Source organism: Oncorhynchus tshawytscha, linkage group LG01 (genome assembly GCF_018296145.1).
Source record: "Oncorhynchus tshawytscha isolate Ot180627B linkage group LG01, Otsh_v2.0, whole genome shotgun sequence".
Lineage (NCBI taxonomy): Eukaryota > Metazoa > Chordata > Actinopteri > Salmoniformes > Salmonidae > Oncorhynchus > Oncorhynchus tshawytscha.
In genome coordinates, this window is record NC_056429.1 from 52,505,325 (window position 1) to 52,531,795 (window position 26,471).

Here is a 26,471-nt window from a genome sequence, read left to right on the forward strand (position 1 = left end):
AACGCAAAATCGGCTTCCCACTCTATATTGCTATATAATTTTCACAAATGCCTAACTACACGTCATTCCCAGACATTCCTATCAATGAATGAAAACGTGAAAATGACCATATCTAAGTACTCGCTTGACAATGTCACATTCTTCCTGTGGCTGTGTATGATCGGAATTTAATATGATTTCATGTTGTTAAAACACTGTCAGTTCCACTTAAAAGTCACCAATGGCCTAAAGGTCAATTCTCTGAGCAGTTTCCTTCTTCTCCGTCAACTGCGTTAAGAAGGACGCCTGGATCTTAGTAGTGACTGGGTGTATCGATACACCATCCAAAGTGTAATTAATAACTTCACCTTGTTCAAAGGGACATTCAGTGCCCTTCTTTGCGAGGCATTGGAAAAACTCCCTAGTCTTTGTGGTTGAATCTGTGTTTGAAATTCACTGTTTGACTGAGAGACCTTACTGATAATTGTATGTGTTGGGTACAGAGATGAGATAATTTTTTAAAGACTATGTTAAACACTATTGTTGCACACGGAGTGAGTCCATGAAATGTATTATGTGAATTCTTAAGCAAATGTTTACTCCTGAACTTATTTAGGCTTGCCATAGCAAAGGACTCATTTTTCATTTTTAATTAACATAATTCCACTTTGACATTCTGGGGTATTTTGTGTAGGCAAGTGACAAAAAACGTGATTACTTTCTGAAGGCACTATAATTGTATCTATACTGAACAAAAATATAAATGCAACATGCAACAATTTCAAAGATTTTTCTGAGTTACAGTTCATATAAGGAAATCAGTCAGTTGAAAAATGAATCAGGCCCTAATCTATGGACTTCACATGACTGGGCATGGGTGCAGCCATGGGTGGGTCTTGGAGAGCATAGGCCAACCAACTGGGGAGCCAGGACCAGCCAATCAGAATGAGTTTTTCCCCACAAAAGGGCTTTATTACAGACATGAATACTCCTCAGCAACCCTCCCCACCTCCACTCAGACGAACCCACAGGTGAAAAAGCCGGATGAGGAGGTTCTGGGCTGGCGTGGTTACACGTGGTATGTGGTTGTGAGGCCGGTTGGACGTACTGCCAAATTCTCTAAAATGACGTTGGAGGCAGCTTATGGTAGAGAAATGAATATTCAATTCTCTGGCAACAGCTGTGGTGGACATTACTGCAGTCAGCATGCCAATTGCATACTCCCTCAAAATTTGAGACATCTATGGCATGGTGTTGTGTGACTAAATTGCACATTTTAAAAGGGGCCTATTATTGTCCCGAGCACAAGGTGCACCTGTGTAATGATTATGATGTTAACCAGCTTCTTGATATGCCACACCTGTCAGGTGGATGGATTATCTTGGCAAAGGAGAAAAGCACACTAACAGCGATACAAACAAATTTGTGCACATTGTTTTTTAAAGAGAAATGTGTGTTTTTTTTAAATCCAGCTCATAAAACGTGGGACCAACACTTTACACTTTACATGTTGCGTTTATATTGTTGTTTGGTATAAAAATGATAACTTTTTACATTTTACTATTTGTATTATTATGAACTTCACTGAGTTGGATGGTCCTCCCCTTCCTCCTCTGAGGAACCTTCACCGTCTCTCGATCTCTCTCTCATTCTTTCTCAATTCCAATTGTCTTCTTGCTTCCCTCTTTTACCTTCCCTCCGCCATTCCTCTTCTTATTGTGAGGAGTAGAGAAGAGGGTTTCCACAGTGTTTCGCATTCAGCACCTCTCACTGTAGCGTCACGGGCCTGTTTGCATCAGATACTTACTCCAGGAAAAATACACTTCTTGGAGGAAATTCTGTTTTTACAGTTTGCTTTTGCAGTTATGGTGCACAAATGCACATGCACTCAAACACTACATGGCCAAAAGTATGTGGACAACTGCTCGTCAATAAAAATAGAGTTGCACACTCCATATATAAACTACCAGTAATTTATTGGGCAAATCACCAATGTTTGGGCATCACTGTGCCTTCTTCAGGGTAATGTCATAAATGCTTGAACCAGGTAATGTAGATAAACAGTGCAATTAGTGCAACCAATGACAATAAGGAGGGGTGTGTCATAATTATTAAGTTAATTAGAATGAATTGAGTAAAACTGTTAAAAAAAAATAGTTTATGGCATACTGAATATATTAGGCTATTGTTATTATATGGAAACATAATTGAATATTGTACATAATATTAACATCAACATACATTATTGTTTAATTCGATTTCACATATCTATTTAATTGTTTCCTATTTCATTTCATTTTTTTGTTGCATGTAATCTTTTGGTTCAATCATAATAAGCATCAACAGGGGAACATATTGGGTGCACGCTGATAAACTGTAGAAAGAATATATCAATTCATAAGACTTGTTCGTAAAAGAGAGATTTGTTCATAAGGGCCTGAGATCAAAGTCAATATTTAAACCACTAGGGGTCAATGTTTTTAGATAGGATATCCAGTAAGCGGCCCTTTGTAGTATTAGGATCTAGATGTTACCTCCTCTCCTTGGTAGAGCAACATACTCAATGCCTGTGTATTTGAGAGAGTAGATGGTTAGCTTCAGCAAAGTGAGCTGCTACTGGTTAGTCAATGTTCTTACATCTGATTGAGCTGCGATGTTCAGCTATGCGTTGTTTTAATTGTCTTTTCGTTTGTCCTACATAGGCTTTCCCACATGAACAGGTGATGAGATAGATTACTCCCTTGGTCTTGCATGAGATGATACCCCTAACCAGGATTTTTCAACCTGTATGTGGGTGTCTGAAGAAGGATGTTTTTATAGTGCTATTGCACTGTGCGCCACATATGTAGTTCCCATTTAGAATGGTTGTCAAGAGTGTCTGAGGGGGCTCAGGAGGCCTTTCAGATCTATCCAAGCTATTTCCAATATTGTGACCATGCAGAATATGCCAGTGCTTTTTCAGGATTGCTTTAAATTTTCTCTGAACACTTGGAGTACTTGGTGCAAAGGACTGTTGCATTGTTTTTCTTCATTGGCTGAGTTTTTAGCAATTCCTCTCTTGGTTTTTGAGAGAACTTCTCGTCGAACATCTCATTCCAAAATCATGGGCATTCATATGGAGTTAGTCCCCTCCTTTGCTGCTATAATAGCCTCCACTCTTCTGGGAAGACTTAGATGTTGGAACATTGCTGCGGAAACGTTCTTCCATTCAGCCACAAAAGCATTAGTGAGGTCGGGCACTGATGTTCGGCGATTAGGCCTGGCTCGCAGTGGGCATTCCAATTCATCCCAAAGGTGTTCGATGGGGAGGTCAGGGCTCTGTCCAGGTCAGTCAAGAGTTTCCACACCAATCTCGACAAACCATTTTTGTATGGACCTCGCTTTGTTCATGGAGGACATTGCCATGCTGAAACAGGAAAGGGTCGTCCAGAAACTGTTGCCACAAAATTGGAAGCACAGAATTGTCTAGAATGTCATTGTGTGCTGTAGCATTAAGATTTCCCTTCACCGGAACTAAGGGGCCTAGCCAGAACCATGAAAAATAGCAAAATACTATTATTCCTCCTCCACCAAACTTTACAGTTGGCATTATGCATTCGGAGAGGTAGTGTTCTCCTGGCTTCGTCCGTCGGACTGATAGATGGTGAAGTGTGATTCATTACTCCAGAGAGCGCGTTTCCACTGCTCCAGGGTCCAATGGCAGCAAGCTTTACACCACTCCAACTGACGCTTGGCATTGCGCATGGTAATCTTAGGCTTGTGTGTGGCTGCTCGATCATGGAAACCCATTTCATGAAGCTCCCAACAAACAGTTATTCTGCTGATGTTGCTTCCAGAAGCAGTTTGGAACTCGGTAGTGAGTGTTGCACTCAGCAATCCCATTCTATGAGGTTGTGTGGCCTACCACTTCGTGGTTGAGCAGTTTTTGCTCCTAGACTTTTCCACCTCACAATAACAGCACTTAAGAACACACCCACAGACACAAACACAATAAGTATATGCAATGAAACCCATGAAATGAGTGGATGAATGTTAATACCTTAAACATGGCATTCGGCACACATACGATTAACCTTGAGTAATTCGGATATGAATCGTGTGGGGGAATTTGCATGATTTCCTCTGTGCTTCCTCAGGTCAAACTGCTAATGAACAGCCTTCACTCTGTCAATACCTACTGTCTTAATTCCTCCATTGGTTTGTGCATGTAGTTCTTAACAACACTGTTAGTCTGTATCTACATTATGATGGAATTATTAAGAGAGCATATTCGGAAAGTATTCAGAACCCTTCCCATTTTCCACATTTTGTTACGTTACAGCCTTATTCTCAAATAGATTACATTTTTTACAAATCCTCATCAATCTACACACAATACTCTACAATGACAAAACCCCAAAAGTTTAGAAATGTTTGCACATTTATTACAACAACAAAGTATTCAGACCATTTTCTATGAGACTCGAAATTGAGCTCAGGTGCATTGCATTCTGTTTCCATTGATTATCCTTGAGATGTTTCTACAACTTTATTGGAGTCCACCTGTGGTAAATTACTTTGATTGGACATGATTTGGAAAGTCACACACCTGTCTATACAAGGTTGACAGTGCATGTCAACCACAGTTGACAGTGCATGTCAGAGCAAAAACCAAGCCATGACAGGATTGTGTCGAGGCACAGATCTGGGGAAGGGTACCAAAACATTTCTGCAGCATTGAAGGTCCCCAAGAACAGAGTGGCCTCCATGTTTGGAATCGCCAAGACTCTTCCGCGAGCTGGCCACCCGGCTAAACCTAGCAATCAGGGGAGAAGGGCCTTGGTCAGGGAGCTGACCAAGAATCTGATGATCCCCCTGACAGAGATCCAGTGTTCCTCTGTGGAGATGGGAGAACCTTCCAAATGGACAACCATCTCTGCAGCACTCTACCAATCAGGCCTTTATTGTAGAGTGGCCAGATGGAAGCCACTCCTCAGTAAAAGGCACATGACAGCTACAAACCATGATAAACATGGCCAACTCAGACCATGATAAACAAGATTCTCTGGTCTGATGAAACCAAGATTGATCTCGTTGGCCTGAATGCCAAACGTCACATCTGGAGGAAACTATCCCTACCGTGAAGCATGGTGGTGGCCACATCATGATGTGGGGAGGTTTTTCAGCGGCAGGGACTGAGAGACTAGTCAGGATCAAGGGAAAGATGAACGTAGCAAAGTATAAAGGGATCCTTGATGAAATCCTGCTCCAGAGTGCTCAGGACCTGAGACTGGAGCAAACAGGACAACAACTCTAAGCACACAGCCAAGACAATGCAGGATTGGCATCGGGACAAGTCTCTGAATGTCCTTGAGTGGCCCAGCCAGAGCCCGGACTTGAACCCAATCAAACATCTCTGGAGAGACCTGAAAATAGCAGTGCAGCAACACTCCCCATCCAACCTGACAAAGCTTGAGTGGATCTGCAGAGAAGAATAGGAGAAACTCCCCAAATACAGGTGTGCCAAGCTTGTTGCGTCATACCCAAGAAGACTTGAGGCAGTAATTGCTGCCAAAGGTGCTTCAACAAAGTACTGAGTAAAGGGTCTCAATATTTATGCAAATGTGATATTTCATTTATTTTTATTTTATACATTTGCAAAAATGTCTAAAAACCTTTGTTTGCTTTGTCATTATGGGGTATTGTGTGTAGATTGATGATTTTTTAAAATCCATTTTAGAATAAGGCTGTAACTTAAGAGAATGTGGAAAGTAAAGGGGTCTGAACAATCTGGCATTATGAAAATATGAATTTGTTCTTAACTGACTTGCCTAGTTAAATAAAGGTCAAATAAAAACATATATAAATTATGTGGCATTCATGGCTCCGCTGCTAAGAGCATGCTGCTAACAATACCAGGGTTGTGAGTTCAATTCCTGTTGGGTCTACATGCTAAAATGATGCACTCACTGTCACTTAGTATTAAAGTTAATACTAAACTCAGCAACAACAAAAAACATCCTCTCACTGTCAACTGTGTTCATTTTCAGCAAACATAACAAGATTCAACAACTGAGACATAAACTGAACAAGTTCCACAGACGTGTGACTAACAGAAATGGAATAATGTGTCCCTGCACAAAGGGGGGTTAAAATCTAACATAACAGTCAGTATCTGGTGTGGCCACCAGCTGCATTACGTACTGCAGTGCATCTCCTCCTCATGGACTGCACCAGATTTGACAGTTCTTGCTGTGAGATGTTACCCCACTAGTCCACTAAGGCACCTGCAAGTTCCCGGACATTTCTGGGGGGAATGTCCCTAGCCCTCACCCTCCGATCCAACAGGTCCTAGACGTGCTCAATGGGATTGAGATCCGGGATCTTCACTTGCCATGGCAGAACACTGGCATTCCTGACTTGCAGGAAATCACACACAGAACGAGCAGTATAGCTGGTGGCATTGTCATGCTGGAGGGTCATGTCAGGATGAGCCTGCAGCAAGGGTACCAAATGAGGGAGGACGATGTCTTCCCTGTAATGCACAGCGTTGAGATTGCCTGAAAAGACAACAAGCTCAGTCCGATGATGCTGTGACACACCGCTCCAGACCATGACGGACCCTCCACCTCCAAATCGATCCTGCTCCAGAGTACAGGCCTCAGTGTAACGCTCATTCCTTCGTCGATAAACGCGAATCCGACCATCACCCCTGGTGAGACAAAACCACAACTCGTCAGTGAAGAGTCGTTTTTGCCAGTCCTGTCTGGTCCAGTGACAGTGGGTTTGTGCCCATAGGCGACGTTGTTGCCGGTGATGTCTGGTGAGGACCTGCGTTACAACAGGCCTATAAGCCCTCAGTCCAGCCTCTCTCAGCTTATTGCGGACAGTCTGAGCACTGATGGAGGGATTGTGCATTCCTGGTGTAACTCGGGCAGTTGTTGTTACCATCCTGTACCTGTTCCGCAGGTGTGATGTTCGGATGTACCGATCCAGTGGTGGTGTTGTTACACATGGTCGGCCACTGCGAGGACAATCAGTTGTCCGTCCTGTCTCCCTGTAGCGCCGTCTTAGGTGTCTCACAGTACAGACATTGCAATTTATTGCCCTGGCCACATCTGCAGTCCTCATGCCTCCTTGCAGCATGCCTAAAGCAAGTTCACGCAGATGAGCAGGGAGCCTGGGCATCTTTCTTTGGTGTTTTTCAGCGTCAGTAGAAAGGCCTCTTTAGTGTCCTAAGTTTTCATAACTGTGACCTTAATTGCCTACCGTCTGTAAGCTGTTAGTGTCTTAACGTCCGTTCCACAGGTGCATGTTCATTAATTGTTTATGGTTCATTGAACAAGCATGGGAAACAGTGTTTAAACCCTTTACAATGAAGATCTGTGAAGTTATTTGGATTTTTATGAATTATCTTTGAAAGACAGGGTCCTGAAAAAGGGATGTTTCTTTTTTTGCTGAGTTTATATGGCATGGCATATTTTACACCACTAATCGGGGAATTACTGAATCTGTGTATAAAAAGTAGGTTGTATAGATTAAATTGGTCTCTGAGCACTTGTGGGATGAGGTATTTGGTGGGTGTGTTGTCCTGCCTGTGGTTGTGTATTTCTAGCAGCAACAGTTCCCCAAATGAGGTAGCATAGCTCTAACCTACAGGGTGACTGTTTAGCGACTAAGGGCTAGCAGTAGCGTAATTTAAAAGCACTAAATCTCTATGAAGCAGGAAGGCTATTAAGAGAGGAAGGTTAGAATATCCCACCAGATCAGCCACATACCCTCACTATTTATGCCTCAATGAGTAAGGGGGAGAGAAGTGATTGATAAATATTGTCCTAACTGGCCTGTCCGCTACGCCTACAGTAGGCTGTTACTGGGTCCCTGTGGCTTAGCTATGCAGTTAGTTTTTAACTCTACTTTCATGACATGGAAAATTATGCAATACATTAGCAAAGCGCATGACCACCCACCTGAGAGTATTTTATTTTCAGCCACCTCCTGTGTTTGAGTGGTGCAAAATCCTCGTCACTTAAACTTAGCTGGATTGATATCTTTAATTTTACTCTGGCGATTTTTTCCCAGTCTTGCTTGTGCCATTTGTTTTTTCCTGTTAACGTAATGACCACAGAATCGTTTATAACTACCTGTCAAACAATCCAGTCATGGCTGAAGTGGGTTCAATGGAATGCTGTACATTGGCTTAACGTTGCATCTATAAGAACGCTTTGTCGGGGATTTTGTCGAGGGACAACTTTATTTTCGGTGGTGTTCATTTTTTTGTGCAATTGAAAAAATTCAGGATTTAATATAGTTGAAATGTTTATAAATGAGATCCGCTTAAATGACTTCTGAAAATGAACACTGGTTATAGTGATATTATGTCTGATATCACAAACAATGTAAAGTATGAATAGATAGGTGTAAACTAGAGTCAAGAGTTTTGAATTAAAATTGTGTTGTCTCCTTTGCTTGACAAACTAGTTGAATTATGCAAGATAACGTGACAATAACATTATTAATGAAGAAGTCTAGACAGCACAGGTGAGTGAGTGCAGGTAGGCATAGACCGAGCAAGATTTGGGTTGTTGCAGCTCCATTCCTCCCCTTTAAATAAATGTTTTCATGTATGCAAATACAACCAGTATATATCATGCCTTCGGAAAGTATTCACAAGTATTTGACTTTTTCCACATTTTGTTGGGTGACAGCCTTATTCTAAAATGGAATAATAATAAAAAAAATATCTCATAAATTTACACACAATGCCCCATCATGGCAAAAACAGGTTTTTAGAAAACATTTCAGGCCACTCTACCATAAAAGGTTTGATTGGCGGAGTGCTGCAGAGATTGTTGTCCTTCTGGAAGGTTCTCCCATCTCTACAGAGGAACTCTAGAGCTCTGTCAGAGTGACCATCGGGTTCTTGGTCAGCTCCTTGACCAATAACTTTCTCCCCCATTTGCTTAGTTGGTCTTGGTGGTTCCAAACTTCTTCCATTTAAGAAAGAATGAGGCCAATGTGTTCTTGGGGACCTTCAATACTGCAGACATGTTTTGGTACCCTTCCCTAGATCTGTGCCTTGACACAATCCTGTCTGGGAGCTCAACCTACAATTCCTTCAACCTCATGGCTTGGTTTTTGCTCTGTCAACTGTGGGACCTTATATATCGACAGGGTGTGCTTTTCCAAATTATGTACAATCAATTGCATTTACCACAGGTGGACTCCAATCAAGTTGTAGAAACATCTCAAGGATGATCAATGGAAACAGGATGCACCTGAGCTCAATTTATAGTCTCATAGCAAAGGGTATGAATATTTATGTAAATAAGGTATCAGTTGTTCATTTTTAATACATTTGTAAAAAAAAATCTAAAAACCAGTTTTTTCTTTGTCACTATGGGGTAGATTGCTGAGGATTTGTATTGATTTAATCAATTTCAGATTAAGAGTGTAACGTAACAAAATGTGGAAAAAGTCAAGGCGTCTGAATACTTTCCCGAAAAACACTGTATATGCAAATGAGGCACATAAAATTGTCTTTAATTTAATTACACAGTATAAAAAAATAACTGATATACCATTGATATTTTACAATAAATGGAATACCTGCATTCTGACCAAAATGCCTGAACTCTGTGCTTGTAAAATGTTTTACAGTTGAAGTCAGAAGTTTACATACAGCTTAGCCAAATACATTTAAAGTTTTTCACTATTCCTGACATTTAATCCTAGTAAACATTCCCTGTCTTAGGTAAATTAGGATCACCACTTCATTTTAAGAATGTGAAATGTCTATATAATAGCAGAAATAATTATTTATTTGAGCTTTTATGTCTTTCATCACATTCCCAGTGGGTCAGAGGTTTACATACACTCAATTAGTATTTGGTAGCATTGCCTTTAAATTGTTTAACTTGGGACGAACATTTTGGCTACCCTTCAACAAGCTTCCCACAATAAGTTGGGTGAATTTTGGCCCATTTCCTCCTGACAGAGCTGGTGTAACCAAGTCAGGTTTGTAAGCCTCCTTGCTCGCACACACTTTTTCCATTCTTCCCACACATTTTCTATAGGATTGAGGTCAGGGCTTTGTGATGGCCACTCCAATACCTTGACTTTGTTGTCCTTAAGCCATTTTGTCACAACTTTGGAGGCATGCTTGTGGTCATTGTCCAGTTGGAAGACCCATTTGCGACCAAGCTTTAACTTCCTGACTGATGTCTTGAGATGTTGCTTCAATATATCCACATAATTTTCCTGCCTCATGATGCCATCTATTTTGTGAAGTGCACCAGTCCCTCCTGCAGCAAAGCACCACCACAACATGATGCTGCCACCCCCGTGCTTCACAGTTGGGATGGTGTTCTTTGGCTTGCAAGCCTCCCCCTTTTTCCTCCGAACATAACGATGGTCATTATGACCAAACAGTTCTATTTTTATACGAAAAGTACGATCTTTGTCCATGTGTGCAGTTGCAAACCGTAGTCTGGCTTTTTTTATGGTGGTTTTGGAGCAGTGGCTTCTTCCTTGCTGAGCGGCCTTTCAGGTTATGTCGATATAGGACTTGTTTTACTGTGGACATAGATACTTTACTTTCACACCAAAGTACGTTCATCTCTATGAGACAGAACGCTCCTCCTTCCTGAGCGGTATGACAGCTGCATGGTCCCATGGTGTTTATACTTGCGTACTATTTTTGGTACAGACGAACATGGTACCTTCAGGCATTTGGAAATTGCTCCCAAGGATGAACCAGACTTGTAGAGGTCTACATTTTTTTAATGAAGTCTTGGCTGATTTCTTTTGATTTTCCCATGATGTCAAGAAAAAGAGGCACTGAGTTTGAAGGTAGACCTTGAAATACATCCACAGGTACACCTCCAATTGACTCAAATTATGTCAATTAGTCAATCAGAAGCTTCTAATGCCATGACATCATTTCTGGAATTTCGAGCTGTTTAAAGACACAGTCAACTTAGTGTATGTAAACTTCTGACCCACTGGAATTGTGATAGTGAATTATAAGTGAAATAATCTGTCTGTAAACAATTGTTGGAAAAATTACTTGTGTCATGCACAAAGTAGATGTCCTAACCGACTTGCCAAAACTATAGTTTGTTAACAAGAAATTTGTGGAGTGGTTGAAAAATGAGTTTTAATGACTCCAACCTAAGTGTATGTAAACTTTCGACTTCAACTGTGTGTGCTATAATTCAGTCAAATATCTGATGGATTTTTTTATTCAAAAAGTTACAAGTCTATTCATCCATTATCCAAACATTTATTAGGATAGTCTTTTAAACCTTTAAACAATTTAGATCATCTTTGCTAAATACATCTTGGAAATATGGGGCACTTCAATGGGTTCAAAATCTGTTACACATAGAGGAGCACTCTACCATGGTAAGTAAACAAGACATCACTGGGATTCTAGAAGCCATTTTTAATCTCACCTTCACAGTGCATGAAAACACTATTACCCACTACACTGGGAGGCGTGATATTTTGAAACTGCTCTTTTAAAGCTGTCATTTAAATTAAACAACGTGAAAATGCAAGGCAAACATCGTGAGCAGCAGTATTCCAAACATATTTGGGATTATTGCAATGTCCCACTATTCAAAACTGTTATTTAGGCATGAGTGTGCGATTAGGCAGAAAATGTCAGCCTAGGTGTCTAATTGTCAGACTTTGAACCAAAACATATTCAGGCATTTTCTAAGAATCAGATTCACCGTCAAAACAAAGATTGATCAGCACTTAAATTAAGGACATAACATAAAATATTGTAGAAAAATGCTTGTAGGCAATTACATCAGATGATATTAATTGTGTTTACCAGATGGCACTGAAAGAGAATCTGCTTTGATGATAAGTAGGTAATAATATGAACGATGTCAAGTTAAACTCAGGTGAGCTTATCAAAGACAGTATCATTAGCTTTCTGTCACAGATTGAGTCCATGAGAATATTTCTCCTCTCTAAAACTAATCTCTATTAGGCATGCAAAATGTTTGAAATTAAACTAAATGCATGATTATATCTGTGTTTGTGTTTTCATTTTAAATAGTACAGTAGTTTATTGGCAGACTATAATATAATTTATGATGCACCTGATATTCTGTTATTAGACATTCTGTTGGAAGTAAAAAGGCAAAAGCTAACTGTGCAGCTTGGCAGAGTGTTATGAGGGGAGTGTGTGGTCTTTGAGTGGAATTCTTTTGAGGAAATCCACAAACCAGAGTCCTCCTACTTCACTGTTATCCAACCCAATTAGCTACCAGCCAGACATTTGAAACCATTTGTGTTGGATGGAGCTGGTGGCTGTGGTCTGGCATCTAGCGTGTGTATGTGTGTGTATGTCTGTGTCTGTGTGCATGCATGCGTAGTGCAATGCTGACGCTTTGCCTCTCGTTTGGATGTGCATGGGCTTTGTGCCATAGTTCAGTTTAACCTAGCACAGCACTAAACGTGTATGAGACACAGCTAGTGAGAGAGAGGAGATCAGACATTCAGAGAGCGGTGGATAAAAAAAGCACTATGGCTTAACACTAGAACAGCTGGGTGTTGATGGACCCCCCCTTCAAGCTAAAGAGCAGTCAATCTGACAGAAACATTCTAACAGAGTAATTAATATGTTTCATATATGCTATAGAAAAAAATAATCATTTGTTTGTGTTTATGAAGGCCTTGGGTAACATTAGAATACAATTTGTAGTTCATTTCAAATAACACAATAGCATTTTCATTGGTTTCTGTTACTGTAGGCTATATGTTCAATAAAACATTTTTGTGGAGTGCCTTTGTTAAAACTATGAAACAGTAAGCATTTGCGTTGGAACATGGGAACAGCTTGTTTTTACAATGACAAAATAAATAATAAATAAATAAAATGTCCTGGGATAAAAACATTTGGGTTGTTATTTTACCTGAAATGCACAAGGTCCTCTACTCTGACAACTAATCCACAGATAAAAGGGTAAACCGAATTTGTTTCTAGTAATCTCTCCTCCTTCAGGCTTCTTCATCTTCTTTGGACTTTATATAACAGTTGGCAACCAACTTTGAGGTCCCATTACCACTACCAACTGGACCTCAGTTCATCTTTTAATCACCCATGTGGGTATATGCTCCTAAAAACCAATGAGGAGATGGCACGTGGGTATATGCTCCTAAAAACCAATGAGGTAATGGGAGAGGCGGGACATGCAGCGAGTCAAGCGTCACAGATAAAAACCAAGTTCTATTTTAGCGCCTGGCTACACAGACACTCGTTGACGCCCGCGAGCAGTGTGGGTGCAATTATTTAATAACATCTACGGTACCAGTCAAAAGTTTGGACACACCTACTCATTCAAGGGTTTTTCTTTATTTTTACTATTTTCTACATTGTAGAACAACAGTGAAGACATCACAACTATGAAACAACACACATGGAATCATGTAGTAACCAAAAAAAGTGTTAAACAAAGCAAAATATAGTAGCCACCCTTTTCCTTGATGAAAGTTTTGCACACTCTTGGCATTCTCTTAACCAGTTTCATGAAGTAGTCACCTGGAATGAATTTCAATTAACAGGTGTGCCTTGTTAAAAGTTCATTTGTTGAATTTCTATCCTTCTTAATGTGTTTGAGCCAATCAGTTGTGTTGGGACAAGGCAGGGGTGGTATACAGAATATGGTCTTTTACCAAATAGGGCTGGGTCCATATTATGGCAAGAACAGCTCAAATAAGCGAAGAGAAATGACAGTCCATCATTACTGTAAGACATGAAGTTCAGTCAATGCGGAACATTTCAAGAACTTTGAAAGTTTCTTCAAGTGCAGTCGTAAAAACTATCAAGCGCTGTGATGAAACTGTCTCTCATGATGCCACAGGACGGGAAGAACCAGAGTTTCAAGTTCATTAGAGTTAACTGCACCTTAGATTGCAGCCCAAATAAATGCTTCATAGAGTTCATGTAACAGACATCTCAACATCAACTGTTCAGAGGACACTGTGTGAATCAGGCCTTCATGGTCAAATTGCTGCAAAGAAACCACTACTAAATGACACTAATAAGAAGAGACTTGCATGGGCCAAGAAACACGAGCAATGGACATTAGACCGGTGGAAATCTGTCCTCTGGTGTGATGAGTCCAAACCAGCATGGCTACCACAGCATTCTGCAGCGATACTCCATCCCATCTGGTTTGGGCTTAGTGGGACTATCATTTGTTTTTCAACAGGGCAATGTTCAAAACACACATTCAGGCTGTGTAAGGGCTATTTGACCAAGATGGAGAGTGATGGTGCTACATCAGATGACCTGGCCTCCACAATCACCCGAAATCAACCCAATTGAGATGATTTGGGATGAGTTCGACTGCAGAGTGAAATGGAAAGCAGCCCACAAGCACTCAGCATATGTGGGAACTCCTTCAAGACTGTTGGAAAAGCATTCCTCATGAAGCTGGTTGAGAGAATTCCAAGAGCGTGCAAAGCTGTCATCAAGGCAAAGGGTGCCTATTTGAAATATATTTTGATTTGTTTAACACTTTTTTGGTTACTACATGATTCCATATGTGTTATTTAATCATTTTAATATCTTCAATATTATTCTACAATGTAGAAAATAGTAAAAATAAAGTAATGCCCTTGAATGAGTAGGTGTGTCGAAACCTGACTGGTACTGTATGAGTAAATTTATTTTGCAACGAGAGCGGTGTGGTCAGCATGTAAACATCATTATAAGCGGCAAGTCGCCTTGATAAATAGTGAAACTTGGCAAAAAAAGCAATAGCAATAGCATTATAACGTATATTACTGTTGATATGACAACAATCAAAAATAGTAAATTATTGTCAGCTCGTACTTGTGTGCATCTTCACCCAATTGTAAGGACCGACGCTGGAGATGGGAAGCAGGTACGGGGAGTTGAACATGTAATGAAGAACAGACAGGTAACAGGACAGGAACAGCGTCAGCACACGGGTACACAAAGACATATGAACATATTAATGCTGAAGCGGGGAACAGAGCGGGGAAACAGAGCGATATAGAGGAAGTAATGACAGAGGTGACTGAGTCCAGGTGAGTCCGATAATTGCTGATGCGCGTAACGGGGGGAAGGCAGGTGTGCGTAATGATGGTGGCAGGAGTGTGCAATGCTGGGGAGCCTGGCGCCTTCGAACGCCATGGATGGGGAGCGGGAGCAGGCGTGACACCAATGGCATCAGCTGAATTTAATTTAGCTGTTATCCCTTGTCCTAACAATTGACTAAATGTTTTGTAACATTCACTTACTTGACACACTTTGACATACCTTTGTTTGGTTGTAGTGCGTAATAAATAGTATGTGGCTTTCTCTTGAATGTGTCCCGTTGTCTTGTCATTCTTTAGCAGGTGCCGTTTTTTTACGCAGGGGGAGGACGCTCCCGTCTCACTTTGTTCATGGTGCTGGTCAGACCTGATTTCTTTGCAAGCAACTTGTTCACCAACGACAGTTGAAGTGAAGGAATAGAATGGCCCGCCCTGTTCTTCATTCACAATTGGTGATTCCACTTCTTTCGCTTCTCCTCGCTCATTAACTCACCCATTCTCCCTATGATCCTTTACTTAATTTCTTAAAACTGTTGGTATATGTGTGAAACTGGTGTGAAAATATGTGTGACATTGACAACAGCAGTGTGTTATATTGACTTAGTTAGGAAAAGTCAAGGACGGAGGGAGGCATGAGCTAAACAATTGCAGGGGAAAAAAATCTAAAATAACGAGCAGTCAACAGTATAGCGGTTCTAAAGTTAAACACCAGCAGAGTACACTGAACTAACCACAGCACAGAGAGGGGGTGTTCTACAATTAATCCAAACACGCAGTGTTCTATGCATGAGACAATGTACTGAGGAAAGAAGAGATGGGAACGGTAATATGAGTGGAAGCAGCCTCTCCTAAAGGATGTTGTAGGTCTGAGTCGGTTTTACTGAGCAGTGGGACAATCAAAGGGAACCGCTGAGCCCTGCAACTCCCCTGCACCTACACCTCCAGCCACCGGGAGGCACTACACCCAGAAGTTGAATTGCCCCCCAATGGGAGAAGCCTTGCCTAGGGACGTGCCAGTACCAACCATATTGGAATTCAAAGGGGGGAATCCCAACATAACTGTTGTCTACATCAGGATGACTAGCTGTCCAGCACTTACATCCCTCATTTGGTGAGAGACACAAACAATGACTATTGTCATGTAGCAATACCATAGTGCAGTTATTCCTGGTTGACTGCCATTGTTTTCCACAAGAAAATAACCCAATAACAGTAAACTGATTTCTCCAGGATTTCTATTCTAATCCTGTAAATGGCATTCCTATGCACAAAACAATCCTACCAGATGCCTACATGAGAAATTACTGGAGTGGAAAAGCGCCCTCTAAACAGTGGATGTGAGGGGCTGCCAGGGCGGCTGTTAGAAGTGAGAAAGGGCCTGTGAGGCCGTGCCAGATCGGCAGTAATTGGAGGGACCTTCGCATATGCAGTGCCACGTCGGAGGGTTGTACTCCCAGAGCAGAGGAGAGCAAGGAAGAGTCCAGTGCCAGGGTTTAAAAAAAGTATAGTTATGAGAGAGGCAGAGAGAGAGACAGAAAGAGAGAGAGAGAGAGAGAGCTGAGAAAGAGAGCTGAGAGCGAGAGATAGCTGAGAGAGAGAGAGAGAGGGCTGAAAGATGGCTGGCTGGCAGCATCCCCCACCCTAAGTAGCCTCACTACTGCTCTGAGTACCCCTCACAATCAATGACAATCACTCCCTGTCTATCAAGCCACACAGGTTTGGTTTGGAATTTGTTCACTTCTATACGCCTTGTCATACTCTCAACCTCTGTCATTGATAATCACAAAGGGACAGCTTAGTCATTAAAGGACTGCGTTGCTTTTCTCCCCATGGCTATTTTATCTCAGAACACTGAGTAGCTGCACTGGGCCCTCCGAACAAGCTAAATAATAGCTGAACACAGTAGACAGGCTTATCTAATCTGAATCGGACACAGTTAACAACCACGCAGAAACAGGCAAGCACGCAAGCAAACACACAGACACACATCCGCACGCGCACACACTCAGTGGCTGAAGGGTATAACTACCTACTGAAATATTGCAAAACAATGCCCCTTCAATGCCAGAGGAGTGTTTTTCCCTGTCTGCATCTGTAGACTGTAAACTGTCATCTGTCAATTGGGATGGGCCAGCAGCCGTTATGACAGGATAACAGTGATTTAGTGTGACAGGGATACAAGGCCACAGTATCCATCACAGGGGAATGGCCTGCATACTCTGACTTCAAAACTACCCCACCAATTCCCCACTCCTCCCACTTTACAGTGCAGCCTATCACGGCTGATTTACACCATGCCATGGCACCAAAACAGGATGTCAATTTATGGAGAGTAATAGACACCATCAACTCTGCCAGACAGGAGCCCTGCCCTGTTATTCTTACACAACAAGCAGTGGGTGCATTTCATTATTTACCATAATAAGCTGCATTATGTAAAAAAATCTAGACAAGAGAAACTTTTGGACAGAAATAAATGTCCAATCTGTGATGAACTCTTACTGTACCATAGAAGTACAGTATAATTCCTAGAACAGACATCCACATTCAGGTCACAGTCTTTAATAGGGGGACCAGTGGCAGTATTGAGTGGATGTTATACCCATTAACCAGGGAGTAAAAGCAGGAATTTCATCATTCAGTGTGTGCTTTATTATCAAGCCATTCTATTTCTATGTACTGTACCTTGTGGAGTCGGCTGGCGGGGGAGCCGCTGCCGTTGATTGGGTGACATTTGAAGTTGAGCAGCAGGTCCCCGATGGCATCCTGGTCCCCATCGGCCCTCTGAGTAGAGAGGGGTGGAAGGGGGGCTCTCTGTCCTGCCGTACACGAAAGACCCTGGAAGTTAGACGGCCTGATCAGAAAGGCCTCCAGGGCTATGTTAGGAGACACCTGGATGGAGACAGAGTGATAGGGAGGGTGGAGTGAGATGTTGATGAAACTAAACCAAAGTGCTGGTCATGCTGAGCTGTGAGACTAAAAGAATGATGAACTAGCTTTGATTCTGAAACCAATCTTGGTAGCACTTTATAAGGTGCAGATATTGGATCTTAATTTGGTCACTCTTTTGTCGCTGAGAATTTTCCCGGGGTTGCAGGAATTACATAAATTCACTGAACACCCGCACTAACACACGACTACATTAACAGTATTGCACTTTTCATGAAGCCTAATTTTGACCAGCTAAAAGCCTAACCACGATCAAGCAACATTACATCTGCGGAAAAGTGTGAACGGACTAAACGTTAAAATTCTATTGCTGCAGGATTCTTTTGCTGCAAACAATACTGGTCAGATCCAACACCTGTATCCTTTAAGGGGTTCAAATGTAATTTATAGACATTTAAGTGCATTTGATGTTTGTCTACCTACCTTTGATATGACCTGCGTGTCTATGGTGAGAGCCAGGTCGGCGATGCGTTCCACACACTGGACGATGCGAGTACACGCCCTGGCCTGGTTCTGAGCCATCCACAGGATGTGTTCCTCCACCAGCATCATGTTACTGGCTATGTCAGAGATATAGTCCCCTAGCTACAGGATTCAGGTAAAAGAGAGAAAAGTAGATCTGTCATTAACATCTATCACATCCACTAAAGAAAAGCCATTTATTATACCAAAACGGATTGCTCGAGGGTGGTGATGGTGACTTTATTCATTATATAAAGATTTAATTTAGATTAGCGTCTCCAATGGGGCATAATCACTTCAATGTGATGACAGTTGAACTATTTACATCAATGTCAGAGTTTTTTAATCTAACTGTTCTGTAGAGAGATTGGGTTGGCATTAATCATTGTGTATCTGGAAAAGTATTGGTAGGTTTTCTAGTATGACTGTGTTTACCTATGGCAAGTGGCTCGGAGATGAGAGCTCCAACTAATGAACTTCGCACAGAAAAAGCCAATTCCAATTCCAATTCCAACACACTCCTCTGATCTGTGTGCCCAGACCCTGTAGTTGTCTTCAATCGTATAGAGGATAGACATTTAGAATTTTGAAGGGGATATTATATCTTAATCACCACAACTCTCAGGTGCATTATTGTCACAAGCAAGAAAAAAAGTCAGATGAAAAGTGCACCGCTTTTCAAAATATATTGAAGGCTGTATGGTGGCAGGATAAGACGCCTTTATTCCTGAACTGTGAGTACATGAAGCATAAAGTGCTAGTTCCATTTACGCTACCGACTGATCAGTTTCATACAGTGTGGCCTACACACAATACCACATAACACACTACATCGTCGAACATCTCATTCCAAAGTCATGGGCATTAATATGGAGTTGGTCCCCCCCTTTGCTGCTATAACAGCCTCCACTCTTCTGGGAAGGCTTTCCGCTAGATGTCGGAAACATTGCTGCGGAGACTTTCTTCCATTCAGCCCAAAGAGCATTGGTGAGGTCGGGCACGGATGTTGGGGGCGATTAGGCCTGGCACGGAGTTGGCGTTCCAATTCATCCCAAAGGTGTTCGATGGGGTTGAGGTCAGGGCTCTGTGCAGGCCAGTCAAGTTCTTCCACACTGATCTCGACAAACCATTTCTGTATGGACCTCACTTTGTGCAAGGGGGCAATGTCATGCTGAAACAGGAAAGAGCCTTGCCCAAACTGTTGCCACAAAGTTGGAAGAATCGTCTAGAATGTCATTGTATGCTGTAGCATTAAGATTTCCCTTTACTGGAACTAAGGGGCCTAGCCTGAACCATGAAAAACAGCCCGAGACCATTATTCCTCCTCCACCAAACTTTACAGTTGGCACTGCATTGGGGCAGGTAGCATTCTCCTGGCATCTGCCAAACCCAGATTCGTCAGTCGGACTGCCAGATGGTGAAGTGTGATTCATCACTCCAGAGAACACGTTTCCACTGCTACAGAGTCCAGTGGCAGCAAGCTTTACACCACTCCAGCAGACGTTAGGCATTGCACATTTTTATCTTAGGCTTGTGTGCGGCTGCTCAGCCTTGGACACCCATTTCATGAAGCTCCTGACGAATAGCTCTTCCGCTGACACTGCTTCCAGAGGCAGTTGGGAACTCGGTAGTGAGTGCTGCTACGCACATCAGCACTCGCCAGTCTTGGTCTGTGAACCTGTGTGGTCTACCACTTCGCGGCTGAGCCGTTGTTGCTCCTAGATGTTTCCAATTCACAATAACAGCCCTTACACTTGACCCGGGCAGCTCTACCAGGGACGAAATTTGACGAACTGACTTGTTGGAAAGGTGGCATCCTATGACAGTTCCACTTAGAAAGTCACTGAGCTCTTCACTAAGGCCATTCTACTGCCAATGTTTCTCCACGAAGATTACATGGCTGTGTGCTCGATTTTATACACCTGTCAGCAAAGGGCGTTGCTGAAATTTCACACATCAATCTATACACAACACCCCATAATGACAAAGTGAAAACAGGTTTTTATACATTTTTCAAAATGTATAAAAAATAAAGAAACTGAACTATTCAAACCCTTTGCTATGAAACTCGAAATTGAGCTCAGGTGCATCCTGTTTACATTGATAGCCCTGGAGGTGTTACTACAATTTGAATGGAGTCCACCTGTGGTCTTGATTGGACATGATTTGGAAAGGCACACACATGTCTATATAAGGTCCCACAAGTCATGAGGTTGAAGGAATTGTCCGTAGAGCTCAGAGACAGGATTGTATCTGGAGAAGGGTACCAAAAAATGTCTGCAGCATTGAAGGTCCCCAAGAACACAGTGACCTCCATCATTCTTAAATGGAAGAAGTTTGGAACCACCAAGACTCTTCCTAGAGCTGGCCGCCAGAGTTCCTCTGGCTTATGTCTGAGTTCCTCTGTGGAGATGGGAGAATCTTCCAGAAGGACAACCATCTCTGCAGTTATTCACCAATCAGGTCTTTATGGTAGAGTGGCCAGACATAAGCCACTCCTCAGTAAAAGGCGCATGACAGCCCGCTTGGGATTTGCCAAAAGGCACCTGAAGGACTCTCAGACCATGAGAAACAAGATTCTCTGGTCTGAGGAAACCAAGATTGAACTCTTTGGCCTGAATGTCAAGCGTCATGTCTGGAAGAAACTTGACACCATCCCTAAGGTGAAGTATGGTAGTGGCAGCATAATGCTGTGGGGATGTTTTCCAGCGGCAGGGACTGGGAGACTAGTCAGGATCGAGGAAAAGATGAACGGAGCAAAGTACAGAGAGATCCTTGATGAAAACCTGCTCCAGAGAGCTCATGACCTCAGAATGGGCTGAAGGTTCACCTTCCAAAAGAAAATGACCCTAAGCACATACCCAAGACAACACAGGTGTGGCTTCGGGACAAGTCTCTGAATGTTCTTGAGTGGCCCAGTGAGAGCCCAGACTTGAACCCGAACGAACATCTCTGGTGAGACCTGAAAATAGCTGTGCAGTGACATTCCCCATCCAACCTGACAGAGCTTGAGAGGATCTGCAGAGAAGAATGGGAGAAACTCCCCAAATACAGGTGTGCCAAGTTTGTAGCGTCATACCAAAGAAGACTCGAGGCTGTAATCGCTGCCAAAGGTGCTTCAACAAAGTACAGAGCAAAAGGGTCAGAATATTTATGTAAATATGATATTTCAGGGTTTTTTCTATATACATCTCCAAAAATGTCTAAAAACCTGATTCTGCTTTGTCATTATGGGGTGTTGTGTGTAATTTGATGATACATTTTAGAATAAGTAAATATTTCTGTATTTCATTAGTCGTCCACAATTTGACATAATTGTAAGGCACTGTATAGTTTCCCTTCAAATGGCATGATACGAAGTTGACGCACTGATGACATCTCAGCAAAATTAGCACCCTAAGTCTTGCCTTTATGGGGCTGGAGTTGACTAGCCAGCTACCGGAGCAAAAAGAGATAGCCATTCATATGTGCCTTTCATTGGACTATAAACCGCTTGTCCAAAGAAAACAGCTTGGGTTCTTTATTGTATCATTCCTTGAACTTAGAGTGTGTGATCAAACACATTATAACATTTTAGTTGACTGCAGGATGGATGCTGAGGCTAAGTGCTGTGTGTGTTTTGTTTTTTGGGTGTTTGTGCGCGAGTGTGCATAGGTGTGTGTGCGTACGTTAGTGTGTGCGTGCAACCTTCTGTGTGTGTGAACAGCAGATAAGTGCTGCTATCATACGTACGTCTCTGCGCTGGTCCACTAGGCGAGTCAGCCTCTCCACCAGGTGTGTGACAAAGATGACATCCATCACATCGCTGAAGTCCCCTGCCCTGCTGGTGAAGGCTACCAGCTGCTGGGCTAACGGCTGGGCATTACTGGTGTTGATGGTCATCTGGAAACAGAACAGTGGTTGAGAGGCTAGATCACTTGGATTTAGATGCATTTCATACGTGCATATGGGCATAAATTAAGCACGATATTAACTTAAATAAAATTTTAAATGCTAAGCACGGATAATATAATTGAAGATTCTTCACTTTTCAACCCCATTGTCTCACGTTGTTTCTGCTAGTGAGAAAGCCGGAAATCGATGTTTGAGATAATAGTGTGGATGTAAGGTGAGAGTTCCGTGCCTGACTCTGCTGGGTTAAAGGTGAGATTTGTGGAGTGAATTGCTGTCCTACCTGGGTGAGCTCATGCAGTACACGGGTCACCTCGCTGGCATACGGGCACTGGGTATAGTCGTCCTCTGCCCACTGGCCTGCCGGGTCACAGCGTCGCCAGGCCTTCTTCTCCCTCTGAGTGGGGTGGTGTGAAGAGGCACCAGAAGGGTGGGGGGCAGAGCCAAATGTGGATGGAGCACAGGGCAGGAAGGCCAAGAACCCTGCCAGGGTCTTTGGCCACCTGTCACAAGAGATGGTATCAATATCCTTGTCAACATGATCCACCATAAGCCTTGATTTCCCAATGACATATGTGACACTTTGCTTTGTTATTACTAAGTTATCATATACTGTTGATCTGCTGTTGATATGCATAACAAGTAAACAATCATAATGGCACTGCATATTACATTTTCATCTTACTGCAGTCTATACCCTGAAAATACCCTAAAAAACAAGCCTTTTTCATTTCACAATGTAAATTTGGCCATTTTTCAAGAAGTGAAAACAAGAGTAAATTGAGGAGAGACTAAGGAGAAATCTGTTGTGTTCGTGAGGAATCTGTCTGGCTTTCTCCCCTTCATCACGGCACCGGCTACTTAGTAATGTATGGCACTAATTTCCCCCAAACAAAAAAGGCTCTCATTTTCCAGCCCATTACGTCACTACTGGGCAAAAACAAAGACTCTCTGCTCGCTGCACTGGAAGTGGGCTGTAAAGTTCAGGAGAAACGCACAACAATGGAGCATAGTGTACACGAAAACAAGACAGGAGGGAGAGAAAAAGTAAACTTCTCAAGTCTTCCAGACGCCGAAAGAGATTGCCGCCTCTCTTCGCGTTCCTAGGAAACTATTTGTTTTTTTACGTGTTATTTCTTACATTGGTACCCCAGGTAATCTTAGGTTTTATTACATACAGTCGGGAGGAACTACTGAATATAAGAGCAACGTCAACTCACCATCATAACGACCAGGAATATGACTTTCCCGAAGCAGATCCTGTGTTTTGCCTTCCACCCAGGACAATGGATCGGATTCCAGCCGGCGACCCAAAACAATGACGCCGTAAAAGGGGCAAACGAAGTGGTCTTCTGGTCAGGCTCCGGAGACGGGCACATCGCGCACCGCTCCCTAGCATACTACTCGCCAATGTCCAGTCTCTTGACAACAAGGTAGATGAAATCCGAGCAAGGGTAGCATTCCAGAGAGACATCAGAGACTGTAACGTTCTTTGCTTCACGGAAACATGGCTCACTCGAGAGACGCTATCGGAGTCGGTGCAGCCAGCTGGTTTCTTCAAGCATCGCGCTGACAGAAACAAGCATATTTCTGGTAAGAAGAGGGGCGGGGGGGGGATATGCCTTATGATTAACGAGACGTGGTGTGATCATAACAATCAAATGTCGACCGCATTATCTACCAAGGGAATTCTCTTCGATTATAATCACAGCCGTATATATTCCCCCCCAAGCAGACACATCGATGGCCCTGAACAAACTTTATTTGACTCTATGTAAACTGGAAACCACATATCCTGAGGATGCATTCATTGTAGCTGGGGATTTTAACAAGGCTAATCTGAAAACAAGACACCCTAAATTCTATCAGCATATCGATTGCGCAACCAGGGCTGGTAAAACCCTGGATGATTGTTATTCTAACTTCCCCTGCCCTCCTTTTGGAAAAGCTGACCAGGACTCCATTTTGTTGCTTCCATCCTACAGACAGGGAATAAAACAAGAAGCTCCCGCGCTCAAGTCTGTTCAACGCTGGTCCGACCAATCTGATTCCACGCTTCAAAGACTGCTTCGATCACGTGGATTGGGATATGTTCCGCATTGCGTCCAACGACAACATTGACGAATACACTGATTCGGTGAGCGAGTTCATTAGAAAGTGCATCGGCGATGTTATACCCACAGCAACGATTAAAACATTCCCAAACCAGAAACCGTGGATTGATGGCAGCATTCGCGCGAAACTGAAAGCGCAAACCACTGCTTTTAACCAGGGTGACCGGAAACATGACCGAATACAAACCGTGTAGCTATTCCCTCTGCAAGGCAATCAAACAAGCTAAGCGTCAGTATAGAGACAAAGTAGAGTCGCAATTCAACGGCTCAGACACAAGAGGTATGTGGCAGAGTCTACAGTCAATCACGGATTGCAAAAAGAAAACTAGCACCTTCGCGGACCAGGATGTCTTGCTCCCAGGCAGACTAAATAACTTTTTTGCTCGCTTTGAGGACAATACAGTGCCACTGACAAGGCCCGCTACCAAAACCTGCGGACTCTCCTTCACTGCAGCCGACGTGAGTAAAACATTTATATATGTTAACCCTTGCAAGGCTGCAGGCCCAGACGGCATCCCCAGCCGCGTCCTCAGAGCATGCGCAGACCAGCTGGCTGGTGTGTTTACGGACATATTCAATCAATCCTTATCCCAGTCTGCTGTTCCCACATGCTTCAAGAGGGCCACCATTGTTCCTGTTCCCAAGAAAGCTAAGGTAACTGAGCTAAACGACTACCGCCCCGTAGCACTCACTTCCATATCACATATCACCATATCACCTCCACCCTGCCAGACACACTAGACCCACTCCAATTTGCTTACCGCCCCAATAGGTCCACAGACGACGCAATCGCAACCACACTGCCCTAACCCATCTGGACAAGAGGAATACCTATGTGAGAATGCTGCTCATTGACTACAGCTCAGCATTTAACACCATAGTACCCTCCAAACTTGTCATCAAGCTCGAGACCCTAGGTCTCAACCACGCCCTGTGCAACTGGGTACTGGGGCGGCCTGTCAGGTAACAACATCTCCACCCCGCTGATCCTCAACACTGGGGCCCCACAAGGGTGCGTTCTGAGCCCTCTCCTGTACTCCCTGTTCACCCACGACTGCGTGGCCATGCACGCCTCCAACTCAATCATCAAGTTTGCGAACGACACTACAGTGGTAGGCTTGATTACCAACAACGACGAGATGGCCTACAGGGAGGAGGTGAGGGCCCTCAGAGTGTGGTGTCAGGAAAATGACCTCACACTCAACGTCAACAAAACAAAGGAGATGATTGTGGACTTCAGGAAACAGCAGAGGGAGAACCCCCCTATCCACATCGACAAGACAGTAGTGGAGAGGGTAGTAAATTTTATGTTCTTCGGCGTACACATCACGGACAAACTGAATTGGTCCACCACACAGACAGCGTTGTGAAGAAGGCGCAGCAGCGCCTCTTCAACCTCAGGAGGCTGAAGAAATTCGGCTTGTCACCAAAAGCACTCACAAACTTCTACAGATGCACAATCAAGAGCATCCTGTCGGGCTGTATCACTGCCTGGTACGGCAACTGCTCCTCCCACAACAGTAAGGCTCTCCAGAGGGTAGTGAGGTCTGCACAACGCATCACCGGGGGCAAACTACCTGCCCTCCAGGACACCTGCACCACATGATGTCACAGGAATGCCATAAAGATCATCAAGGACAACAACCACCCGAGCCACTGCCTGTTCACCCCGATATCATCCAGAAGGCGAGGTCAGTACAGGTACATCAAAGCAGGGACTGAGAGACTGAAAAACAGCTTCTATCTCAAGGCCATCAGACTGTTAAACAGCCACCACTAACATTGACTGGCTGCTGCCAACATACTGACTCAACTCCAGCCACTTTAATAATGGAAATTGATGGAAATTGATGTAAAAAAATGTATCACTAGCCACTTTAAACAATGCCACTTAATATAATGTTTACATACCCTACATTACTCATCTCATATGTACATGTATATACTGTACTCTATCATCTACTGCATCTTGCCATCTTTATGTAATACATGTATCACTAGCCACTTTAAACA

At 43.0% G+C, this 26,471-nt stretch overlaps 1 protein-coding gene across 2 annotated transcripts in view; it reads right to left on the bottom strand.

Annotated features, from left to right (window-relative positions):
* Window positions 1-26,471, bottom strand: part of LOC112253007 (adhesion G protein-coupled receptor A3) — a 243,671-nt gene that overhangs the window by 138,197 nt on the left and 79,003 nt on the right. For both annotated transcript variants that reach the window (XM_024424862.2, XM_024424866.2), the window contains exons 9-12: window positions 22,628-22,847; window positions 22,186-22,335; window positions 18,415-18,576; window positions 17,728-17,934 (exon numbers count right to left, since the gene is read on the bottom strand). In XM_024424862.2, coding sequence (XP_024280630.2) covers window positions 17,728-17,934; window positions 18,415-18,576; window positions 22,186-22,335; window positions 22,628-22,847 — 739 coding nt within the window. The remainder of the gene's footprint in view (window positions 1-17,727; window positions 17,935-18,414; window positions 18,577-22,185; window positions 22,336-22,627; window positions 22,848-26,471) is intronic.